This window comes from Oncorhynchus mykiss, chromosome 26, assembly GCF_057628025.1.
Source record: "Oncorhynchus mykiss isolate SJ-2025 chromosome 26, ASM5762802v1, whole genome shotgun sequence".
Lineage (NCBI taxonomy): Eukaryota > Metazoa > Chordata > Actinopteri > Salmoniformes > Salmonidae > Oncorhynchus > Oncorhynchus mykiss.
The window spans coordinates 26002461-26024150 of NC_143047.1; the positions used below are offsets into that span (position 1 = coordinate 26002461).

Sequence of the window (21690 nt, forward strand, 5' to 3'; positions counted from 1 at the left end):
GCCAGATGTATACAGAATGGTGTCGTCAGAGGTGGATCAGAGAATCACCTGCAGCAAGAGCGACATCATTGATATATACAGAGAAAATAATCAGCCCGAGAATTGAGCCCTGTGGCACACCCATAGAGACTGCCAGATGTCCGGACAACAGGCCCTCCGATTTGACACACTGAGCTCTATTTGAGAAGTAGTTGGTGAACCAGGCGAGGCAGTCATTTGAGAAGCCAAGGCTATTGAGTCTGCTGATAAGAATGTGGTGATTGACAGAGTCGAAAGCCTTGGCTAGGTAGATGAAGACGGCTGCACAGTACTGTCTTTTATCGATGGCGGTAATGATATCATTTAGGACCTTGAGCATGGCTAAGGTGCACCCTTGACCAGCTCGGAAACCAGATTGCATAGTGGAGAAGGTACTGTGGGATTCGAAATGGTCGGTGGTCTGTTTATTAACTTGGCTTTCGAAGACTTTAGATAGGAAGGGCAGGATGGATATAGGTCTGTAACAGTTTGGGTCCAGGGTGTCTCCCCCTCTGACTAGGGGGATGACCGCGGCAGCTTTCTAATCTTTGGGGATCTCAGACGATACAAAAGAGAGATTGAATAGGCTAGTAATAAGGGTTGCAACAATTTCGGTGGATAATTTTAGAAAGAGAGGGTCCAGATTGTCTAGCCCAGCTGATTTGTAGGGATCCAGATTTTGCAAGTTGCTGCAGGTGGTGCTGAGATGTTGGCCGGAATACCCATACTTGCATCCTAAATAGTAGGCCGTTAGAGTAAGCAAAAAATAAAATGTATGCGTCATTTTGAAAATCGAGTATACTTTAAATGCCCGGATGCCATGCTCTTTTCAGCTTTAACAACAGCTAATCAATTAGATATGGGGAAATGCTACCGAAATCAATGAATAACGGGAAACAACGCAATCATCATGTCGCGGTCTCAGTATGCGAAAATAGAGTATGTGAATTTCGAAAAATCGATTATGGTTTAAATGCCAGGATGTTATACTCCTTTTGGTTCTTCATCCAGTAGAATTAGATGAACACTTTTCCATAATGCATTGGAAGAGGTGGACTGGGAGTGATAGGCCCTAGTACTCTTCAAGTAGCCATACAACAAGACTAGGCTACTTAATTGGGAAGATGCCGAATAGCGAAGCTTCTGCAGTGGTGTTCAAATGTAAGCTAAGTCATTTTTCTTCTCCTTAAAATTAGTATTGCATCGTAGGATACATCTTTGAAAACAGAAGTCGTTTTTATTTTTTTATTTTTTTAAGTGGCTTTCTGTTTTCTCATTGAAAAGTGTTTATTGTTCTCTTGGCCTTCGTCAGAGCTTTTAAACTAAATACTAAACCATCTTTTGATTTGTTAATGTGTCGGCACCGTGGACTCAGGATGTGGCTGCGGTATTGATGTCATATTAGTCAGGCCTTTTGATTAAACACTTGAATTGTTTTAGTTTTGTAGGCGTGGCTACCTATTTAATTATTTCATTTATGGATCGTTCCCAATGATAAGTGCTTTAGTTTATTATGCTGCTGTCCAACGGTTCTGAATTTGCGACGCACCAGACAGTTTTCTGTGCAATAGTCTTTTGATTTGAACTTTTGAAATGTTTCTGTGTGTGTACTAAGCTATTTAATTGAACTTATATATGTTACAGCACTTTAGTTTCACTAATAAATATGTTGACATTTAACCAAATGATCTGTTTCTGTCTTCTTTTTAAATAGGATAGATGGGCTATAAGGACTACAGTATAGGTCCAATTTGATAGTCTGCCTGTAACCAGCCTGAGTAGGCCTATAACTCCATTCATATTCTACAGTACATGCTAAATAGTATCCAACGATGAGTACATAGTATGCAGTTTGAATATGTAGTATGTAAGTATGAGTATTTGGACATGGCCACAGTCTGGTACCTGGTACACCTGGTACCTGGCACTGACTAACACACAGCGCTCACTCAGGTTACCAAACAAAAACATTAGCTACACTTTAATTACGTGTGTTCACTGTACCCTAGAGAACCTGTCTGAGTTTGTTTATGAGTTTGTATACTGTGTGGGTGTGTGCTTGTGTGTGTGTCTGTGTGTACGTATGTTAATGAGTCTGTGTGTGAAGGATAGACAAAGCCTGACATCAAGGAGCCATAGGGAGTTGGTTGGAAGCAGGGTCCCAGTGATAGGGTGGGTACCTGGCATCTTCCTCACATTCCCATTCCTCTCCCCAGCCAACAGCTCTTCAACTATATCACTTGGTCACTGAAACACAACCAAGCAAAGTAAAACATGCCATTGAACTGAAGGGGTCATGCCTCCTCAGCTCTGCTGTAGTGGCATCTCTCTCAGTGCCCCGAGCAGAGCCCTGTCTGTCAGGAGAATACTATATATTAAAAGTTAATTGGCAAACAAAAGGCCAACTGCCATTCTCTGCTGGCTTCCAGTTCCTCTTTAATAACTCACACTCACTGTCACCCGAAATAGAAAACACAATAAAATATGCCATTTAGCCAACGCTTTAATCCAAACCAAGTTACAGTCATACGTGCATACATTTTTACGTATGGGTGTACCCGAGAATCAAACCCACTACTCAGGTGTTATAAGCACCATGCTCTACCAAGTGAGCTACAAAGGACCACGCTCTACCAATAGCTGGGAGCTGATCATTATTTTCAGATCAACAATGAAATGGTATTCGCTGTGACCTGCTGACATTGTGTGATACTGCATAGATTTGTCAAATAAATATTTTATATGTATAGGATGTTTGATAACATGAACTTTGACCTTTCCAAAAATACTAGTTGAAATTAACTTGATCTTATAAAGAGAGTTTTTATAGACTGGTTCAGGGCAGATGAAGAAACAATTGATGTGATGGCCACTCCATGGAGATCAAACATGTAAGGTTATTCATATCATAAATCTCTCTACTTGAATTAATTCCATTATATGAATCACAATACACTTGGTACACTGCAAAATATGTTCTGAGAAGTTGAATGAGTGCCAGAGCGTTTTGTTTGTAATGTGTATCTGACTAATATATTAGTCTTTGAATGTCTTTGAATGTGTATTTATGTATGCATGTGTGCCGCAGGTATGTGTAATGTACTGTAAATGTACTGTATATCTCTGTCTGTGTGAGGCCTTGAGATGACAGGCCAGGGCTTGTCTGTCCCTAGCAGCTGCCGTTTTTATCGCTCGCTGTGAGAAATGGACGAGCATGGCAGTTAGTTCACTTCCCTAGCCTGTCCCTTCAGGTTCACTCTGTATGATTACCCACAACACCCCTGGGCCTTCTAGAGCAGAGCATTGAAGAAATGTCTGAGTATCAACCAATACTTTACCTTGAGCTGCCTTATGGAATTCATCCTTTTTCCCCCAACTGAGCCCACTGACCTACTCTGCAACAGCCCTAACCTTTTAAGTCCAGTAATATGTCTGTATTTGATTAAGGTTTAACCTTCCATATAAAATAATGTCTAAACTTTCCCCTCTCAGCCTCTGCACAGTGCACAGTGCTCTCACACTACTTCCTGTAGTTTGGTCCTTCCAGTGTATTCCTGTAATAATTAAGATGGGAGTTCACTACAGTCATCAGTGAATGGTTTCAGATCCAGTACAGACATGTATAACCCTGAGATATACATTATACAGTCATAGTTAGGTTTGGACAATCCATGTGGGAACACATATGGTCATGGGTAGGGCAGATATTGCTGTGAAGGTAGCCAGAGCAAAGGCTATGATGGCTATAATGCTTTTGGTGTATTGCGGTTGAGGACCAAGTCATAATAAAAAGTCATTGAACATGGGAGAAGGCCAAAAGGCCTGAAGATAGGCAATTCTGGGGTGGGGGACAGCTTGTCCCGTTGTGTGAACCATCATGTGATAGTTTTGACATTCATGTCTGTGATACAATACAAATTACTGGAGGCCAGAACGGAGTCCTGAACCCAATGTACGAGTGGTTCATCCTTCTTCTCAGTGAATTAAGTTGATGGTGTGGGCTGTTATACTGGGGTGTTTGCGTTCAACCTCCACTCTACTGTACAGTATCATTATACAGTAGAGTACATGCTCAGCTATGCTGAATGAGGGCTGTTTGATAGATACACACCACTCAGTTGATCCTCTGCCCACCTATACATACAGTGTTCAGGCTCTCTGTCTCCGACACAAGCACACACACTTATCCCAGTAGGTATTTTAGCCTGCAGCCTCCGTCTCAATGACTATTCCAGAGTTCTGGCACCAGCGTTTGGAACATGTTGTTGCAGTGCTGAATTTCATGAGATGAATAATGATGGACAGGGACGTTTGATGTAGCTAACATCCTTTATTAATGTTCTCATCCTGGTTACATCTGTACCAATCCTGCTGCTGAAAACTATACGACTGACAAAGAACTGATTTAAAAATGTATGTAGAAGTACTTTATCATTCCCAATTCATTGTTCGTAAAGTAATTGTTTGGCTTGGCTTCCATGGAATTAATGTCGGCACGACTGTAATAGTATCTGATACCAGTCTTGACAGATGTGTTAATGCGGAGCACTGAGTGAATGTCATTACTATTTGTCGAAACGTGTATTGTGATACTTTGTTATTCCCTTCTTTGACGATGGCACTGCCCCTGGCAGTGGATGCCCCTATTGGATGCCCTGATGCCCCAGACATGTCTAACTCACCTGTCCCCTTTGCATAGCCGCTGGAAGTAGGGGTGCTGCAGCACCCCCTGAAAAATCATATATATATTTTTTTTTTTAAACATTAATTAAGAAAAACATTTATTTGAACAAACAGTTTTTTCACAAAAGTAGTGCACTGGGCCTTTACTAGTATTAGCGGACCAATATAGACATCTGTAGCGTGGGCAAAACCATTTTTTCAGCATTCCCGCTTTGGCAAATAAGGTAGTTGTATAATTAAGAACAGTACCTTGCAGGATTCAATAGTTGGAATTGCAAGACTTGTTGCCCTTTCCCTTTCTCCTCGATTGTCATTCTAATAGAATCCAGAATGAACAAAACACTGTCCTCAACAAAACATCCACATCAAATTAAAGATTTTGTACATTACTGTATAGTACATAGGCTGGTCATCTAGGTTTGTCCCTGTAGACTTTCCATCACCATGAAGAAGAACAATGCACAATACAGTAATTGAGTACATTGACACATCAAGTGGTTTGTGATGATATGATGTGGCTCAGTTGGTAGCGCATGGTGCTTGCAATGCTAGGATTGTGGGTTTGATTCCCACGGGACTAGTATGAAAAAATATGTACGTGTGTGTATATATATATATATATATATATATATCAACCATGTATTTTTATATTCCACAAGCATTTTCAGATTAACTGTTTTGTACAGATAATCATCAGACTCAAGTTACAAATGCTGGTAAACACTCAAATGCATTTAGGGTAAAAAATGTCACAAAAGGAGTGTGTTGGGCCTTTGCTAGTCTTGTATTAGCGGACTGATATGGACGTAAAAGACAACACAGCACCCCCACCCCCAAAACGACTTCTGCCTTGTCTCAATCTCTCTCTCTTGCTCTCTCTCTCCCTCTCCCCTCCTCTCTCTCTTTTGCTCCCTCCTTCCCTGCCTCTCTCTCTCTCTCTAGGAAGCGTCAGCTGCAGTTTCTGTTGGAGGGGCGTGGGCGCCGCGCAGGCTTGAGCCCAGAGGAGCTGCGTGACAACGGCAAGCTGCTTGGAGAGGGCCTGAGCAGAGCCCTGTTCAACTACCCCAGTAGAGACTGCTGCAGTGTGGGAGCGGAGAGCCCAGAGGTCAGCACTCTCAGACTATCACTCTGTCTGTAGCCTGGTCCCAGTGGTGATGACTGCAGTAGCAGAGTGGAAGCAGCCAGTCTAGCCTGGTGGTCCCAGATCTCTTCCATCACAAAGAGATCTGGGACCAGGATAGACTGGCTGCGCTCACTCTGCTACTGTAGACATCACCACTACCTGTCACTGTATACCTGATGCTTCATACTATAGCAACTTTATTGAGGGCATGTTTCATACATTTACAGCTGTGATCCTCAATCCTGCTCCTTGAGCCGTGAAACACCTGATTTAGCCAATAAAAGTATTGAAGACAGTGGCTCTCCTGGAGAAGGATTGAGGATCACTGATTTACAATGTAACATGATTACTATCCAATAGGATGATCAATGGAGACTCTCACTCTTCCTCTCATCAGTGTCAAAGCTAACAGTCCTCTGTTCCCTGGATCTCCTCAGGAGGGTGCTATGGAGTCGTCATCGGAGCGCCGCGCTGTGATGGAACAGTATATACAGGCTCAGGTCCAGAGGGCATCTGACACCAACCTGAAGGGGGAGTCCCTCCACAAACTGTGGCCCTCCATGTTCATGGAGATGGTGAGAGACTATGTGCTGGAGATGAGGGACCGACCAACCTTCCGTCAGGCCTGCCTCAACAGGCTCTCCACACAGGGAAAGTGAGAGGGTGAGGGGTATAGACCTGGTAAAACTCCATAAGACCCACAGTACAGCAAACCGGACACATACTGGAAACGGGTACAGCATACTGGACAGATACTAGAAACAGGTACAGCATACTGGAAACAGCTACAGCATACTGGACACATACTAGAAACAGGTACAGCATACTGGACACATACTAGAAACAGGTACATCATACTGGACACATACTAGAAACAGCTACAGCATACTGGAAACAGGTACAGCATACTGGACACATACTACAAAAAGGTACATCATACTGGACACATACTAGAAACAGCTACAGCATACTGGACACATACTGGAAACAGGTACAGCATACTGGACACATACTACAAAAAGGTACATCATACTGGACACAGGTACAGCATACTGGACACATACTGGAAACAGGTACAGCATACTGGACACATACTGGAAACAGGTACAGCATACTGGACACATACTAGAAACAGGTACAGCATACTGGACACATACTAGAAACAGCTACATCATACTGGACACATACTAGAAACAGCTACAGCATACTGGACACATACTGGAAACAGGTACAGCATACTGGACACATACTAGAAACAGGTACAGCATACTGGACACATACTAGAAACAGCTACATCATACTGGACACATACTAGAAACAGCTACAGCATACTGGACACATACTGGAAACAGCTACAGCATACTGGACACATACTAGAAACAGGTACAGCATACTGGACACATACTGGAAACAGGTACAGCACACTGGACACATACTAGAAACAGCTACAGCATACTGGACACATACTGGAAACAGGTACAGCATACTGGACACATACTAGAAACAGCTACAGCATACTGGACACATACTAGAAACAGGTACAGCATACTGGACACATACTGGAAACAGGTACAGCATACTGGACACACTGGAAACAGGTACAGCATAATGGAAACAGGTACAGCATACTGGAAGATGGATGTGGATTTTTCTTTTAAAGGCAACTTTGAGGGGGGGTTCTCACCAGCTGGGCCTCATAAGCTTGAATTCACATTATCATGGAAAAGACAATATTGATGTTTGTTCTATACTCTGTTCTTCCTATTCAACTTGATTCCAGGATGCACGGAGCTATAGAGCTATATACTTGAGAAAGTCATTGTGAGCGTGCATTGTCATCCCTAAAGAGGAACATGCTTTGCACTTTAAAGCCTTCATAAAAATCCTGTTCTGGAGCCTTCATCTCCAGCTGAAGATTACAATGAGTGTGTCTCATTGAGCCTAGAATGATTGTGTCATGATAATCCTCTTCTTAATGTTACTCTCTCTCTCTCTGCCTGGCGTGATGACAAGGGCACAAAATACACGTTTTCTTTTCGGACCACTCATTTTCTGTATTGTACTTAGAAATAAAATATTCTCTAACACTTAACTGTTCCATGTTTATTGCTCCTGTAGTGTCTCTGTTGATCAAGAAACCATGCTGCAGGAAATGTATTCTCCATCCATCAATCATCAAATTACTCAGAGCTAATATTTTGACTGAATCAGACAGACGATTTTGCACAACAACATATAATCAAAAGTTATTTTTTTGTTTTGTTATATTTATCTCTTTTGAGCATTAAACCCTAAGTATGTTATACTATATTATACCATCTCTGGCTCCTCTGATCTGACTATTAACTGAATTGTTTTGAAGAACAGCACTATATCCAGCCACCTCCTAATACATTAGACAGAGCCGTGTGCTAATGCTGTTCCACAGTACCTCAGTGTCCCTCCCTGTGCATGCTCTACCCTGCACTGGGACATCCAGGGGCAATGGAGAGGGTCCTCTCTCTCCTGTTGAACTCAGAAAGGAATGTTCTTGCAGGCTTCGATAGTGTAGACTGGTTTACTACCAGCTGTTCCTGGTCCCCTCACTCACTACAACTACTCTGTAGGGAGGCTGGGCTCTCCACGCTGCCTGTGCTGTCAATGGTTTACAGTCAAGGGTTTCCAAAGTCAACTCCAGACACCTGTGGCACTACACAGGGTTGGTGAAAAGGGAAACTGGAGCTTTGCCGGAGTGGGAGAGTTCAGAATTGAAGCTATCAGAAATGGTTTTCTGAATTGAATGTTCGATGTGCAACTGAATAAACAGAAGCATCTTGGGGAGAGGCAACTGTGGTTCAAGTGTAAGTACTACTGCTCTCAGACAGTGTAATGTCCTACTGCTCTCAGACAGTGTAATGTCCTACTGCTCTGACAGTGTAATATCCTACTGCTCTCAGACAGTGTAATGTCCTACTGCTCTCAGACAGTGAAATGTCCTACTGCTCTCAGACAGAGTAATGGTTTTATGTGCATTATAGTCAAACATTGTTCAGCAAAAATAAGAATTTCTCATGCACATTTAGGGAAAACGATATCATACACTACCGTTCAAAAGTTTGGTGTTTTGCGGGTACTATTTAATGAAGCTGCCAGTTGAGGACTTGTGAGGTGTCTGTCTCTCAAACTAGACACTCTAATGTACTTGTCCTCTTGCTCAGTTGTGCACCGGGGCCTCCCAATCCTCTTTCTATTCTGGTTAGAGACCGTTTGCGCTGTCCTGTGAAGGGAGTAGTACACAGCGTTGTACGAGATCTTCAGTTTCTTGGAAATTCCTGCACCCTCTGTAGTGCCTTGCGGTCGAAGGCCATGCAGTTGCCATACCAGGCAGTAATACAACCAGTCAGGATGCTCTCTGGTGCAGCTGTAGAACCTTTTGAGGATCTGAGGACCCATGCCGAATGTTTTCAGTTTCCTGAGGGGGAATAGGTTTTGTTGTGCCCTCTTCACAACTGTCTTGGTGTGCTTGGACCATGTTAGTTTGTTGGTGATGTGGACACCAAGGAACTTGAAGCTCTCAACTGCTCCACTACAGCTCCGTTAATGAGAATGGGGGCGTGCTCGGCCCTCCTTTTCCTGTAGTCCACAATCACGTTGAGGGAGAGGTTGTTGTCCTTGCACCACATGGTCAGGTCTCTGAGGATCAGCACTGCGGATTTGTTGTTACCTACCCTTACCACCTGGGGGACGGCCCGTCAGGAAGTCCAGGATCCAGTTGCAGAGGGAGGGGTTTAGTCTCAGGGTCCTTAGCTTAGTGATGAGCTTTGAGGGCACTATGGTGTTAAACACTGAGCTGTAGTCAGTGAATAGCATTCTCACATAGGTGTTCCTTTTGTCCAGGTGTGTAAGGGATGTGTGGAGGGCAATACAGATTGCATCATCTGTGGATCTGTTGGGGCGGTATGCAAATTGGAATGGGTCTAGGGTTTCTGGGATAATGGTGTTGATGTGAGCCATCACCAGCCTTTCAAAATCAAATCAAATGTATTTATATAGCCCTTCGTACATCAGCTGACATCTCAAAGTGCTGTACAGAAAACCAGCCTAAAACCCCAAACAGCAAGCAATGCAGGTGTAAAAGCACAGTGGCTAGGAAAAACTCCCTAGAAAGGCCAAAACCTAGGAAGAAACCTAGAGAGGAACCAGGCTATGAGGGGTGGCCAGTCCTCTTCTGGCTGTGCCGGGTGGAGATTATAACAGAACATGGCCAAGATGTTCAAATGTTCATAAATGACCAGCATCGTCAAATAATAATAATCACAGGCAGAACAGTTGAAACTGGAGCAGCAGCACGGCCAGGTGGACTGGGGACAGCAAGGAGTCATCGTGCCAGGTAGTCCTGAGGCATGGTCCTAGGGCTCAGGTCCTCCGAGAGAGAGAACGAGAGAATTAGAGAGAGCATACTTCAATTCACACAGGACACCGGATAAGACAGGAGAAGTACTGACCCTAGCCCCCCGACACATAAACTACTGCAGCATAAATACTGGAGGCTGAGACAGGAGGGGTCAGGAGACACTGTGGCCCCATTCGATGATACCCCCGGACAGGGCCAAACAGGAAGGATATAACCCCACCCACTTTGCCAAAGCACAGCCCCACACCACTAGAGGGATATCTTCAACCACCAACTTACCATCCTGAGACAAGGCCGAGTATAGCCCACAAAGATCTCCACCACGGCACAACCCAAGGGGGGGTGCCAACCCAGACAGGAAGATCACATCAGTGACTCAACCCACTCAAGTGACGCACCCCTCCTAGGGACGGCATGAAAGAGCACCAGTAAGCCAGTGACTCAGCCCCTGTAATAGGGTTAGAGGCAGAGAATCCCAGTGGAAAGAGGGGAACTGACCAGGCTGAGACAGCAAGGGCGGTTCGTTGCTCCAGAGCCATTCCGTTCACCTTCACACTCCTGTGCCAGACTACACTCAATCATATGACCCACTGAAGAGATGAGTCTTTTGTAAAGACTTAAAGGTTGAGACCGAGTTTGCGTCTCTCACATGGGTAGGCAGACCATTCCATAAAAATGGAGCTCTGTTTGCTTAGAAATTCTAGGGATAATTAGGAGGCCTGCGTCTTGTGACCCTAGCGTACATGTAGGTATGTACGGCAGGACCAAATCAGAGAGATAGGTAGGTGTAAGCCCATGTAATGCTTTGTAGGTTATCAGTAAAACCTTGAAATCAGCCCTTGCCTTGACAGGAAGCCAGTGTCGGGAGGCTAGCACTGGAGTAATATGATCACATTTTTTGGTTCTAGTCAGGATTCTAGCAGCCGTATTTAGCACTAACTGACGTTTATTTAGTGCTTTATCCGGGTAGCCGGATAGAGAATTGCAGTGGTCTAACCTAGAAGTAACAAAAGCATGGATAAATTTTTCTGCATCATTTTTTGACAGAAAAGCACTTCATGGCTACAGACGTGAGGGCTACGGGTCGGTAGTCATTTAGGCAGGTTACCTTAGTGTTCTTGGGCACAGGGACTATGGTGGTCTGCTTGACACATGTTGGTATTACAGACTCAGACAGTTGAAAATGTCAGTGAAGACACTTGCCAGTTGGTCAGCGCATGCTCGGAGTACACGTCCTGGTAATCTGTCTGCCCTGCGGCCTTGTGAATATTGACCTGTTTAAAGGTCTTATTCGCATTGGCTGCGGAGAACAGCTGATGCTCTCATGCATGTTTCAGTGTTACTTGCCTCGAAGCGAGCATAGAAGTAATTTAGCTTGTCTGGTAGGCTTGTGTCACTGGGCAGCTCTCGGCTGTGCTTCCCTTTGTAGTCTGTAATAGTTTGCAAGCTTTGCCACATCCTACGAGCATCGGAGCCGGTGTAGTACGATTCAATCTTAGTCCTATATTGACACTTTGCCTGATTGATGATTTATTGGAGGGCATAAGGGGATTTCTTATAAGCTTCCGGGTTAGAGTCCTGCTCCTTGAAAGCGGCAGCTCTACCCTTTAGCTCAGTGAGGATGTTGCCTGTAATCCATGGCTTCTGGTTGGGGTATGTACGTACGTCACTGTGGAGACGACATCATCGATGCACTTATTTATATCCTGCAGGAATCATTCCTTCATGACAGTGGCCTGTTGGGGATTAGAGGCTGTTACAATCTTTGAAATACAATTATTTTAATAACTAGAGCTGTCAGACACCATCTAGTCTTCTCTCATTAGTGTTTTTCTGACACTTTACAACATTGACCTGTGGAATGAGTGCCAATATCTGCCTCACTTAGAGCAAACTTAGATTTTTAAATGATGATAGCTAGAAAACATCAGTGCTGTGTTTCTTTTGTTGACAGATAAACAGTGCATTCATTTCTTCATAATACTTCATGTGATTTGGAGTGATAATGACAGTAATCAAAATACAACAAGTTTTTACACATTTCAGGAAGTTTTACTTTGACACAACATGCAACTACATCGTATTGAAACAGTTGTCAGTTTATAGAGACGAAACTGAGTCAGATTCACACAAACAGACTTTAGGGAGAACCTCAGAGAACCTGATGACAAGTGACAGCACACTGTGCTTGGTGGGGAGGTACAGTAGATAAGAGGAGAGGGAGAGTAATAAGTCATCCTTTGTTGGAAAGCAAATGAGAACTGCTGGCATGGCAGCACTTCCCAAACCCAGGGCTCTGAGGGGTCAACTCAATATCAACTCCAACATGCCGGACATTTACATACCACTCTTTGAGTAATAGCCAGCCTTATTGGTCTATACTCTTTATTTAGAAGCTTATTTTTACACTGACTGAAAGATGTGGTACTGGAATCCATCATTGGAAAACGTCCTTCTGATATCTGTTGGACTGGTGCATGAGAACCAACAATCCTTGATGTGAGCAAAACAAGGTCATAAAAGGGAACTTCTGCAGACTCCGTTCTTGAGAACATTTTTGAGAGATGCTGGTATCAAATCAAACCATATGTAGAGCTTCCTTCCAAAGCAATGTATTCCCAGCTGAATTCTCCCCCACACTCTTATATCATGCCCAGCCTAAGGTTCCTCCTTCGACACTGTAATGGAGGCAGGCCAAGGAGAGCTCTGCTGTTGACAAGCAAAACACAGCCAGGGTGTTTGTAGTATCAAAGAGCTGCATAGGATCCGTCATATTAATTAATACTGTATATTGCCATGTAGGTGTTGCTGTCAATGAGGAATCTTCACCTTAATCCACCCAAATCCTTTGATACGAGCAAAGGAAAAAGCCCTCAGGTAAGAGAGAAAAATGTTTTAGTGAATAAATATTGGACTCCTCAAGAATGATTGTCACATGCATATAGAACCCAGGTTGTCTGTGGGAATCTAGACTGCATAAGCCCACTGAGCATGAGCTCTGAGTGATATGATGAGTCTCAAGGTCTTCGTCAAGGTTACTCTTCATGCGTAATTTGTGAACTCATTCAGACATTAGGGAAATGCATTATGGTGGCATGCACAACCAATGAAAGTGACATTCATACAGTGTGTGGGGTGTTATCAAAACGATAGACTATCATGACAGACGATTAACTTTTTATTCATTAAATTTATCCTCAAATCAGAGTGTCTCCACAGTAATAGCTTGTTTATAAGCCTAGATACTTCTCCATATAGAGTATGTGACGACAGAAACTGGCAGTAACCTTGTGTTGTATTATTTACTTGTCATGCAGGATGTATTTCACAGGATTAAATACTGGTTATACTGTAAACAAACCAGCTCTGTTGGCTCTGATAGTAGCCTCTGCTATCAGTTCACTCATGTATATCAAAATATGTATCTGTACTGTGGTGTACAGGTATCATTCAGCAAATAGAGACTTTGATACCAGTTAAGATAGCAATGTGTGTGTGTATGGGTGAATGGACCAGAAGTATCCCATAGAAAAAATGTTTTACTTCTCAAGCAAAGGACGGATTGAGAGTCTGAGGTGCTGCTGATGAGGAGTTAGCTTTTTAAGTGTGTTCTATTGTTTCTGCTCGTAAAGCCATCCCACTGAGACACCACCTCCTCATAATGTATGATCTGGACACATGGATTCCTCTTAGTTCCACTTCATAGGACAGAGTATTACTTTTCCCTGGTTCTGGAATGAGCTTAGCACATTGTTTATTGTTAGTTACAGTGCTGACTGTGCTGTACGTCTGATGGCAGGGGATTCACATTTTTGTCGATGACAGGGTAGAACAGCTCTCCTTTTGAAAGTGTTTCCTTGTATAGTTTGAATGGGTCAACCGGAACAGTAGTTCATTAAGTTGCTATAATTGGGTGCGGTCACCCGTGACCATGGTTTGGAAACATAGAGGTTAAAGGCAAATTCACAGCCAGCATCAACATGGTCCCACCATTGAATAAAGCCATTATGATAGCCGGCACCTTTGGACACAACGGCCATGATGAGACACATATATAACACAGTATATTCAGTGGGGCAAAAAAGTATTTAGTCAGCCACCAATTGTGCAAGTTCTCCCACTTAAAAAGATGAGAGAGGCCTGTAATTTTCATCATAGGTACACTTCAACTATGACAGACAAAATGAGGGGGAAAAAATCCAGAAAATCACATTGTAGGATTTTTAATGAATTTATTTGCAAATTATGGTGGAAAATAAGTATTTGGTCAATTGGTGAATACATATGCATGCACCACCTTTCTGTTTTCTATATTTTTGAAGTTCTTTTTTTCATTTCACTTCACCAATTTGGACTATTTTGTGTATGTCCATTACATGAAATCCAAATTAAATTAAATGTAGATTACAGGTTGTAATGTTACAAAATAGGAAAAACGCCAAGGGGGATGTCACGCCCTGACCGTAGATTGCTTTGTATGTTTCTATTTTTAGTTTGGTCAGGGTGTGATGTGGGCGGGTATTCTATGTTGTAGGTCTAGGTTTTCTTTTTCTATGTGTTTGGCCTGGTATGGTTTTCAATCAGAGGCAGCTGTCTATCGTTGTCTCTGATTGAGAGACATGCTTAGGTAGCCTGTTTTCCCATTTTGAGTTGTGGGTGATTATTTTCCGTTCCAGTGTTTTCACCATATGGGACTGTTTCGGTTTTCATTTATTTCTCTTGTTCTTTTGTCATTCAGTGTTCAGTTGTTATTCATTAAAATGGACACTTACCACGCTCCACCTTCGTCCTCTCCTTCTTCCACCAACAACAACCGTTACAGGGGATGAATACTTTTGCAAGGCACTGTATTAATACTCAGAATTTTTTACTCAGAATCTTTAAACATACTTTCCCTGGTCTTTTCACCCTGACCCTTTACATTGTATTTGATCTTTCAGCAAATGACTGAGTGGGACAGTGTAAAGGGTGCAGGGAAGTCCGGCGCAGGAGAACGAACTTGGTATAAACGGATTTGTTTAATAAGTGCTCACAAACTCTGAAAACCAACATATACAAAAATAATGAAAGTGGGTACAAAACCCGTCGCACACCAGAATAATAATAGCATCAATACATACAACAAACAATCACCGACAAGGACATGAGGGGAAACAGAGGGTTAAATACACAACATGTAATTGATGGGATTGGAACCAGGTGTGATGGAAGACAAGACAAAACCAATGGAACATGAAAAATGGATCAGTGATGGCTAGAAGGTCGGTGACTTCGACCGCCGAACACCACCCGAACAAGGAGAGGGACCGACTTCGACAGAAGTCATGACAGTACCACCCCCCTGACGTCGACACCGACCTCGGGGACAACCCGGAGGGCGAGGCGCAGGGCGATCCGGATTGAGACGGTAGAACTCTCGCAGCATTGAAGGATCAAACACGTCCTCCACCGGAACCCAGCATCTCTCCTCCGGACCATACCCCTCCCAGTCCACGAGGTACTAAAGGCCCCTCGCCCGACGTCTCGAATCCAGTATGGCTCCCTCGATTTCCAGAGGGGGGGGAGGAACCTCCCACACATCAGACTCCTGGAGTGGGCCAGCCACCATCGGCCCGAAGAGAGACACATGGAATGAGGGGTTAATGCGGTAATTGGGGGGAAGCTGTAATCTGTAACATACCTTGTTCACTCTCCTCAGGACTTTAAATGGCCCCACAAACCGCAGACCCAGCTTCCGACAGGGCAGGCGGAGGGGCAGGTTTAGGGTCGAGAGCCAGGTGCGAACACGGGGCCTCACTGCAGTGACGGCCTGCGGCAACTTTCTGGGCGGCGTCTCATGTTTTCTCCGCGCGCCGGAACCAGTCGTCCACCGCAGGAGCCTCGGTCTGACTCTGATGCCAAGGAGCCAGAACCGGCTGCTACCCCAATACACACTGGAAGGGAGAAAGGTTAGTGGAGGAGTGGCGGAGCGAGTTCTGGGCCATCTCTGCCCAGGGCATGAACGCTGCCCACTCCCCCGGGCCGGGCCTGGCCTGGCAGTAAGACCTCAGAAACCTACCCACATCCTGGTTATCTCTCTCCACCTGCCCGTTACTCTCGGGGTGAAAACCTGAGGTAAGGCTGACCGAGACCCCCAGACGTTCCATGAACGCCCTCCAGACCCTCGACATGAACTGGGGACCCCGATCAGACACTATATCCTCAGGCACCCCGTAGTGCCGGAAGACGTGTGTAAACAGAGCCTCCGCAGTCTGTAGGGCCGTAGGGAGACCGGGCAAAGGGAGGAGACAACAGGACTTAGAAAAACGATCCACAACGACCAGGATCGTGGTGTTACCCTGTGAAGGAGGAATATCAGTCAGGAAATCCACCGACAGGTGCAACCACGGCCGTTGTGGAACGGGTAAGGGTTGTAAACTTATCTCTGCGCAGGTGTCTAGGAGCCTTGCACTGGGCGCACACCGAACAGGAGGAAACATAAACCCTCATGTCCTTAGCTAAAGTGGGCCACCAGTACTTCCCACTAAGACAGCGCACCGCCCGACCAATACCAGGATGACCAGAGGAGGGTGACGTATGGGTCCAATAGATCAGCCGGTCGTGGACAGCAGACGGAACGTACAGACGCCCAGCCGGACACTGAATGGGAGCGGGCTCTGTACGCAATGCCTGCTCAATGTCCGCGTCCAGCTCCCACACTACCGGTGCCACCAGGCAAGAGGCCGGGAGTATGGGAGTGGGATCCATGGGTCGCTCCTCTGTGTCATACATCCGGGACAGTGCATCTGCCTTCGCCTTCTCGGAACCTGGTCTGTAGGATAGGGTGAAACCAAAACGTGTAAAAAACATGGCCCACCTTGCCTGACGAGGATTCAGTCTCCTCACTGCCCGGATGTACTCCAGATTGTGGTGGTCAGTCCAGAAGAGAAAAGGGTGTTTAGCCCCCTCAATCCAATGTCTTCACGCCTTCAAAGCCTTGACGACAGCCAACAACACCCGGTCCCCCACGTCATAGTTTCGCTCCCCTGGGCTGAGCTTCTTCAAAAAGAAGGCACAGGGGTGGTGCTTTGGTGGCGTACCCGAGCGCTGAGAGAGCACGGCTCCTATCCCAGCCTTGGACACGTCCACCTCCACTATGAACGACAAAGAGGGATCCGGATGAGCCAGCACGGGAGCCGAGGTAACAGAGCCCTCAGCTGACCAAAAGCCCTGTCCGCCTCAGCCGACCACTGCAAACGTACTGGTCCCCCCTTCAGCAGTGAGGTAATGGGAGCTGCTACCTGACCAAAGCCCCGGATAAACCTCCGATAGTAGTTGGAATACCCTAGAAACCGCTGCACTTCCTTTACCATGGTGGGAGTCGGTCAATTACGCATGGCTGAAATGCGGTCACTCTCCATCTCCACCCCTGACGTGGAAAGGAGACGGACTGTTGGAAAAACAGACATTTCTCAGGCTTGATGTACAGGTCATTCTCCAACAGTCGACCAAGCACCTGCGCACCAGGGACACATGCTCGGCTCGTGCAGCGGAGTATATCAGAATACACCCTGCCCATGCAGGTCCCGGAAAATCTAATCTACATAGGCCTGGAAGACTGATGGAGCATTCATCAACCCGTACGGCATGACGAGGTACTCATAGTGCCCTGAGATGGTACTAAATGCCGTCTTCCACTCGTCCCCCTCCGTGATACGCACCAGGTTGTAAGCGCTCCTGAGATCCAATTTTGTGAAGAAGCACAGCCCAGTGAATTGACTCTATCGCACTGGCTATGAGAGGCAGCGGATAGCTGTACCTCACAGTGATTTGGTTGATACCTCGATAGTCAATACACGGGTGCAGACCTCCATCCTTCTTCTTCACAAAAAAGAAACTCAAGGAGGCAGGTGAAGTGGAGGGCCGAATGTACCCCTGCTCCAGAGATTCGGAGACGTATGTTTCCAAAGCCCCCGTCTCCGCCTGTGAGAGGGGCTCCGTGGAAGTGCAGCGTCTACCAGGAGATCTATCGCACAATCGCCCCCGTCGACAAGGTGGTTGTCAGGCCCTGGCCTTAGTATTTTGTGTTTTCTTTATTATTTTGGTCAGGCCAGGGTGTGACATGGGTGAATTATGTGTTGGTTTTGTCTAGGTTTTTTTTGTAGGTTATGGGATTGTGGTTAGTGGAGTTGTCTAGAAAAGTCTATGGTTGCCTGGAGCGGTTCTCAATCAGAGGCAGGTGTTTATCGTTGTCACTGATTGGGAACCATATTTAGGCAGCCATATTCTTTGAGTGTTTTGTGGGTGATTGTTCCTGTCTCCTGTGTCAGTGTTTGTTCCACACGGGACTGTTTCGGGTTTACACGTTTGTTGTTTTTGTAGTTTATTCATGTGTAGTTTTCTTATTAAAAACAAACATGAATTTCAACCACGCTGCATTTTGGTCCTCCTCTCCTTTCCAGGAAGAACCGCGTAACAGTGGTAATTGAGTCTCCTTCTTTTTGGAGAAGGCGAGAGCCAAATCGGCATATTCAGTGGGAATGCGCACGGTGGAGACCTGGTCTGGACTTTCCACCGTAGTAGCACCAACGGAAACCCCTAAACACCTACCTGAGCAATCTCGCAAACACCCCGTGAGAGCCCTCTGTGGCCAAGAAACATTTGGGTTATGACAAGCTAACCAGGGTAGGCCCAGCACCACGGGAAATGCAGGAGAGTCAGTTAGGAAGAGACTAATTCTCTCCGTATTACCCCCCCCTGAACACCGCCCGAACAAGGAGAGGGACCGACTTTGGCGGAAGTCGTGACAGACAGTTGGATAACTTTGACCTTTGTGTTGGCTTATTATTCTGTGTACCAATTAATTGATTGTGGTTGTCAAGCCTATGGCACTTGCAGTAATGACAGTGATAACCCTTACCTCGTCTGGTCTCTACACTCTGGGCTTTGTAGTCATGAAGAATTGTCTTAGTCCATATTTCAGCAGTGAGAGGATGGTAGTGGCCATCCAGGAGAGAAAGACTCTCAGAGACTCTACCGGAGGAGGAGAACATATCTTATAGATGATTATGAAAGTCTGACAAACCTTAGGAACTAGGACAGATTTCTGAGTTAATAAAACTTTTTGAAAAATATATACACTTAGTGTACAAAACATTAAGGACACCTGCTATTTCCATGACATAGACTGACCAGGTGAATCCAGGTGGTCACTTGTTAAATCCACTTTAATCAGTGTAGATGAAGGGGAGGAGACAGGTTAAAGAAGGATTTTTAAGCCTTGAGACAATTGAGACATGGGTTATGTATGTGTGCCATTCAGAGGGTGAATGGGCAAGACACAATATTTAAGTGCCTTTGAACAGGGTATGGTAGTAGGTGTCAGGCGCAATGCTTTGTGTCAAGAACTGCAATGCTGCTGGGTTTTTCACGCTCAACAGTTTCTCGTGTGTATCAAGAATGGTCCACCACCCAAAGAACATCCAGCCAACTTGACACAACTGTGGGAAGCATTGGAGTCAACATGGGCCAGCATCCCTGTGGAAAGCCTTCAACACCTTGTAGAGTCCATGCCCACACCATGCGGGGTGTTTTGTACACTCAGTTTATACAGTAGAGAGAGTAAGAGAGGCAGCAGGGGGCGCAACAAGCTGTTTTCTTCTCTGTCGTTCCCATGACTTTCATTCTCTCTCTGAGTAGAATTGTGTTTCAGGACGCCAGGGATACAGAGAGCGTGCGTGAGAGAGAGAGAGAGAGAGAGAGTGAAAATGAACTGAATAATGTCATGTTGACCAGTGACCAGCACGTTTACAGAACGTTTGGATATTTGGAGCGGTTTTAAAATGGATTAACTGATTCGGTTGTAGTAACTTTTTTACACCTGGATTGAACTCTGTCGATAGCTTGGATTATGAGGATAACTGGCGCCACAATTTACCATTGAGAAGCAGCAATACTGCACTGGAGAAAGCAACAAGGTAGCAAACACAAACACAGTCATCCAAGGTAGGAACAGACCAGTTACGTTTTATGAAAGTGTAATAATATAGGCCTAATAATATTCATAATAGCCTAATCGTAATCATATAATACATAAGGAAACATTATAATGCAATTGATTAAATTATTGACATTTTAGTAATTTATCCATAATTATGCTTATAGTGTTTTTGTTTTGTCGACTAATTTCTTTCAAAGAAAATTCAAATGGTAGCCTACATGCTATGTTTCTATTAAATCGCTAAGGATTTCAGATTTTGAAAGTGTAATTTAATTTGGCTCGCTACTGCGCGCTCACACTTTAAATGAAAACCCCTCAGCCTGGACGAGAGCCTCCTGTCCAGTCCCTGTCGGGTTTGACAGAATGTCGATCTTTTTGCGCAGGATGCAGCCAGCTTCCTGTTTGTTGATAACACAGATATATACATGCCTGCAATTGTGATGTTGTTTACCATAACTACATCATATTTGTAATAGCCCAGCCTCATAATACGTTTTAAAGACGTTTGAAGTAATAGGCATAGCCTACATGTTTTTGGATAAATTAAATTCTAGGCTTTTGTGAAAATAAAGTAAATAGATATTGTGAATATTATTTATTTAATGACAATGGAACTTTCCAAACCTCACATGGAGTGGAATTGCACCAGTGTGAGACAAACAAAACAGATAGGTCTATGTTTAAGTTGGGATCTTTAAACCCCCACATTCATCATACCAAGTGTGGTTTATTTTGAGAGATACATCATGATGAGTTTTTACTACAAGCACAGTGATAAAAGTGTCACTGCATTCCAGCCATCTGAAAATGGAGTCCTATTTCAGTGGGTGGCCACTCATTAGGACCAGGGTAAGGGTCAAGGGTCAACACACATGGTCAAGTGGGCAGAAGCCATGTTCCCCTGAGTCTATGGTCAGGACCTTCAGACAAACTGAGACACTAAAGAGCAGACCAGACACTGCATGTGGTCTTGAGGAGAAAGTGTTGTATTAAATATGATATTACTGCTTTATTGCTGTGTTATTAATGTCATTATGTCTGCAAATACAACATATCAATTTTTTTAGGTACTGTAGCCCTCAAAATCTAGGAGATATGAGGGGACTTTGTATCTGGATTCTGAGGTGAGATATCACTTGTCACTTACAATCACTTTGGTGTACACTGAACAGACTCATCTTAAACATGTTGTATCACACTGCAGCTGCTGATCATGCACTATGCATGACTCAATTTAATAATTTTGTTTTAATTGTCTCCATTTTAGATTATAATACTTTTTCTCTGTAAAAAAGCTGTTAAATGTATTATAGCTCAGTATGCTATCTGTCACACACAGAGTTTCCATGCTTCTGCTGCTGCTCAGGCCAAATCCCCTGGATTGCCAACTCACTACAGGCCACAGGAAGGTCAGTAGAGTGGCTGGGGGTCAGCAGAGGGGAGAAGGGGAGCAGGGAGGGGGTTGTGCTGGGTGGAGTTTTAACATGTGTGTGG

The 21690-nt window shown here is 44.6% G+C and overlaps 2 protein-coding genes across 2 annotated transcripts in view; both read left to right on the forward strand.

Annotated features, from left to right (window-relative positions):
- Positions 1 to 7910, forward strand: part of LOC110506118 (uncharacterized) — a 57552-nt gene extending 49642 nt beyond the window's left edge. Inside the window, 2 exon segments of the mRNA XM_090221647.1 lie at positions 5644 to 5806; positions 6262 to 7910. Coding sequence (XP_090077773.1) covers positions 5644 to 5806; positions 6262 to 6483 — 385 coding nt within the window. The 3' untranslated portion in view covers positions 6484 to 7910.
- An 11989-nt stretch (positions 7911 to 19899) lies between these two features.
- Positions 19900 to 21690, forward strand: part of LOC110506714 (thrombospondin type-1 domain-containing protein 4) — a 42696-nt gene continuing 40905 nt past the window's right edge. Inside the window, exons 1-3 of the mRNA XM_036964153.2 lie at positions 19900 to 20201; positions 21264 to 21320; positions 21536 to 21605. Coding sequence (XP_036820048.2) covers positions 21292 to 21320; positions 21536 to 21605 — 99 coding nt within the window. The 5' untranslated portion in view covers positions 19900 to 20201; positions 21264 to 21291. The remainder of the gene's footprint in view (positions 20202 to 21263; positions 21321 to 21535; positions 21606 to 21690) is intronic.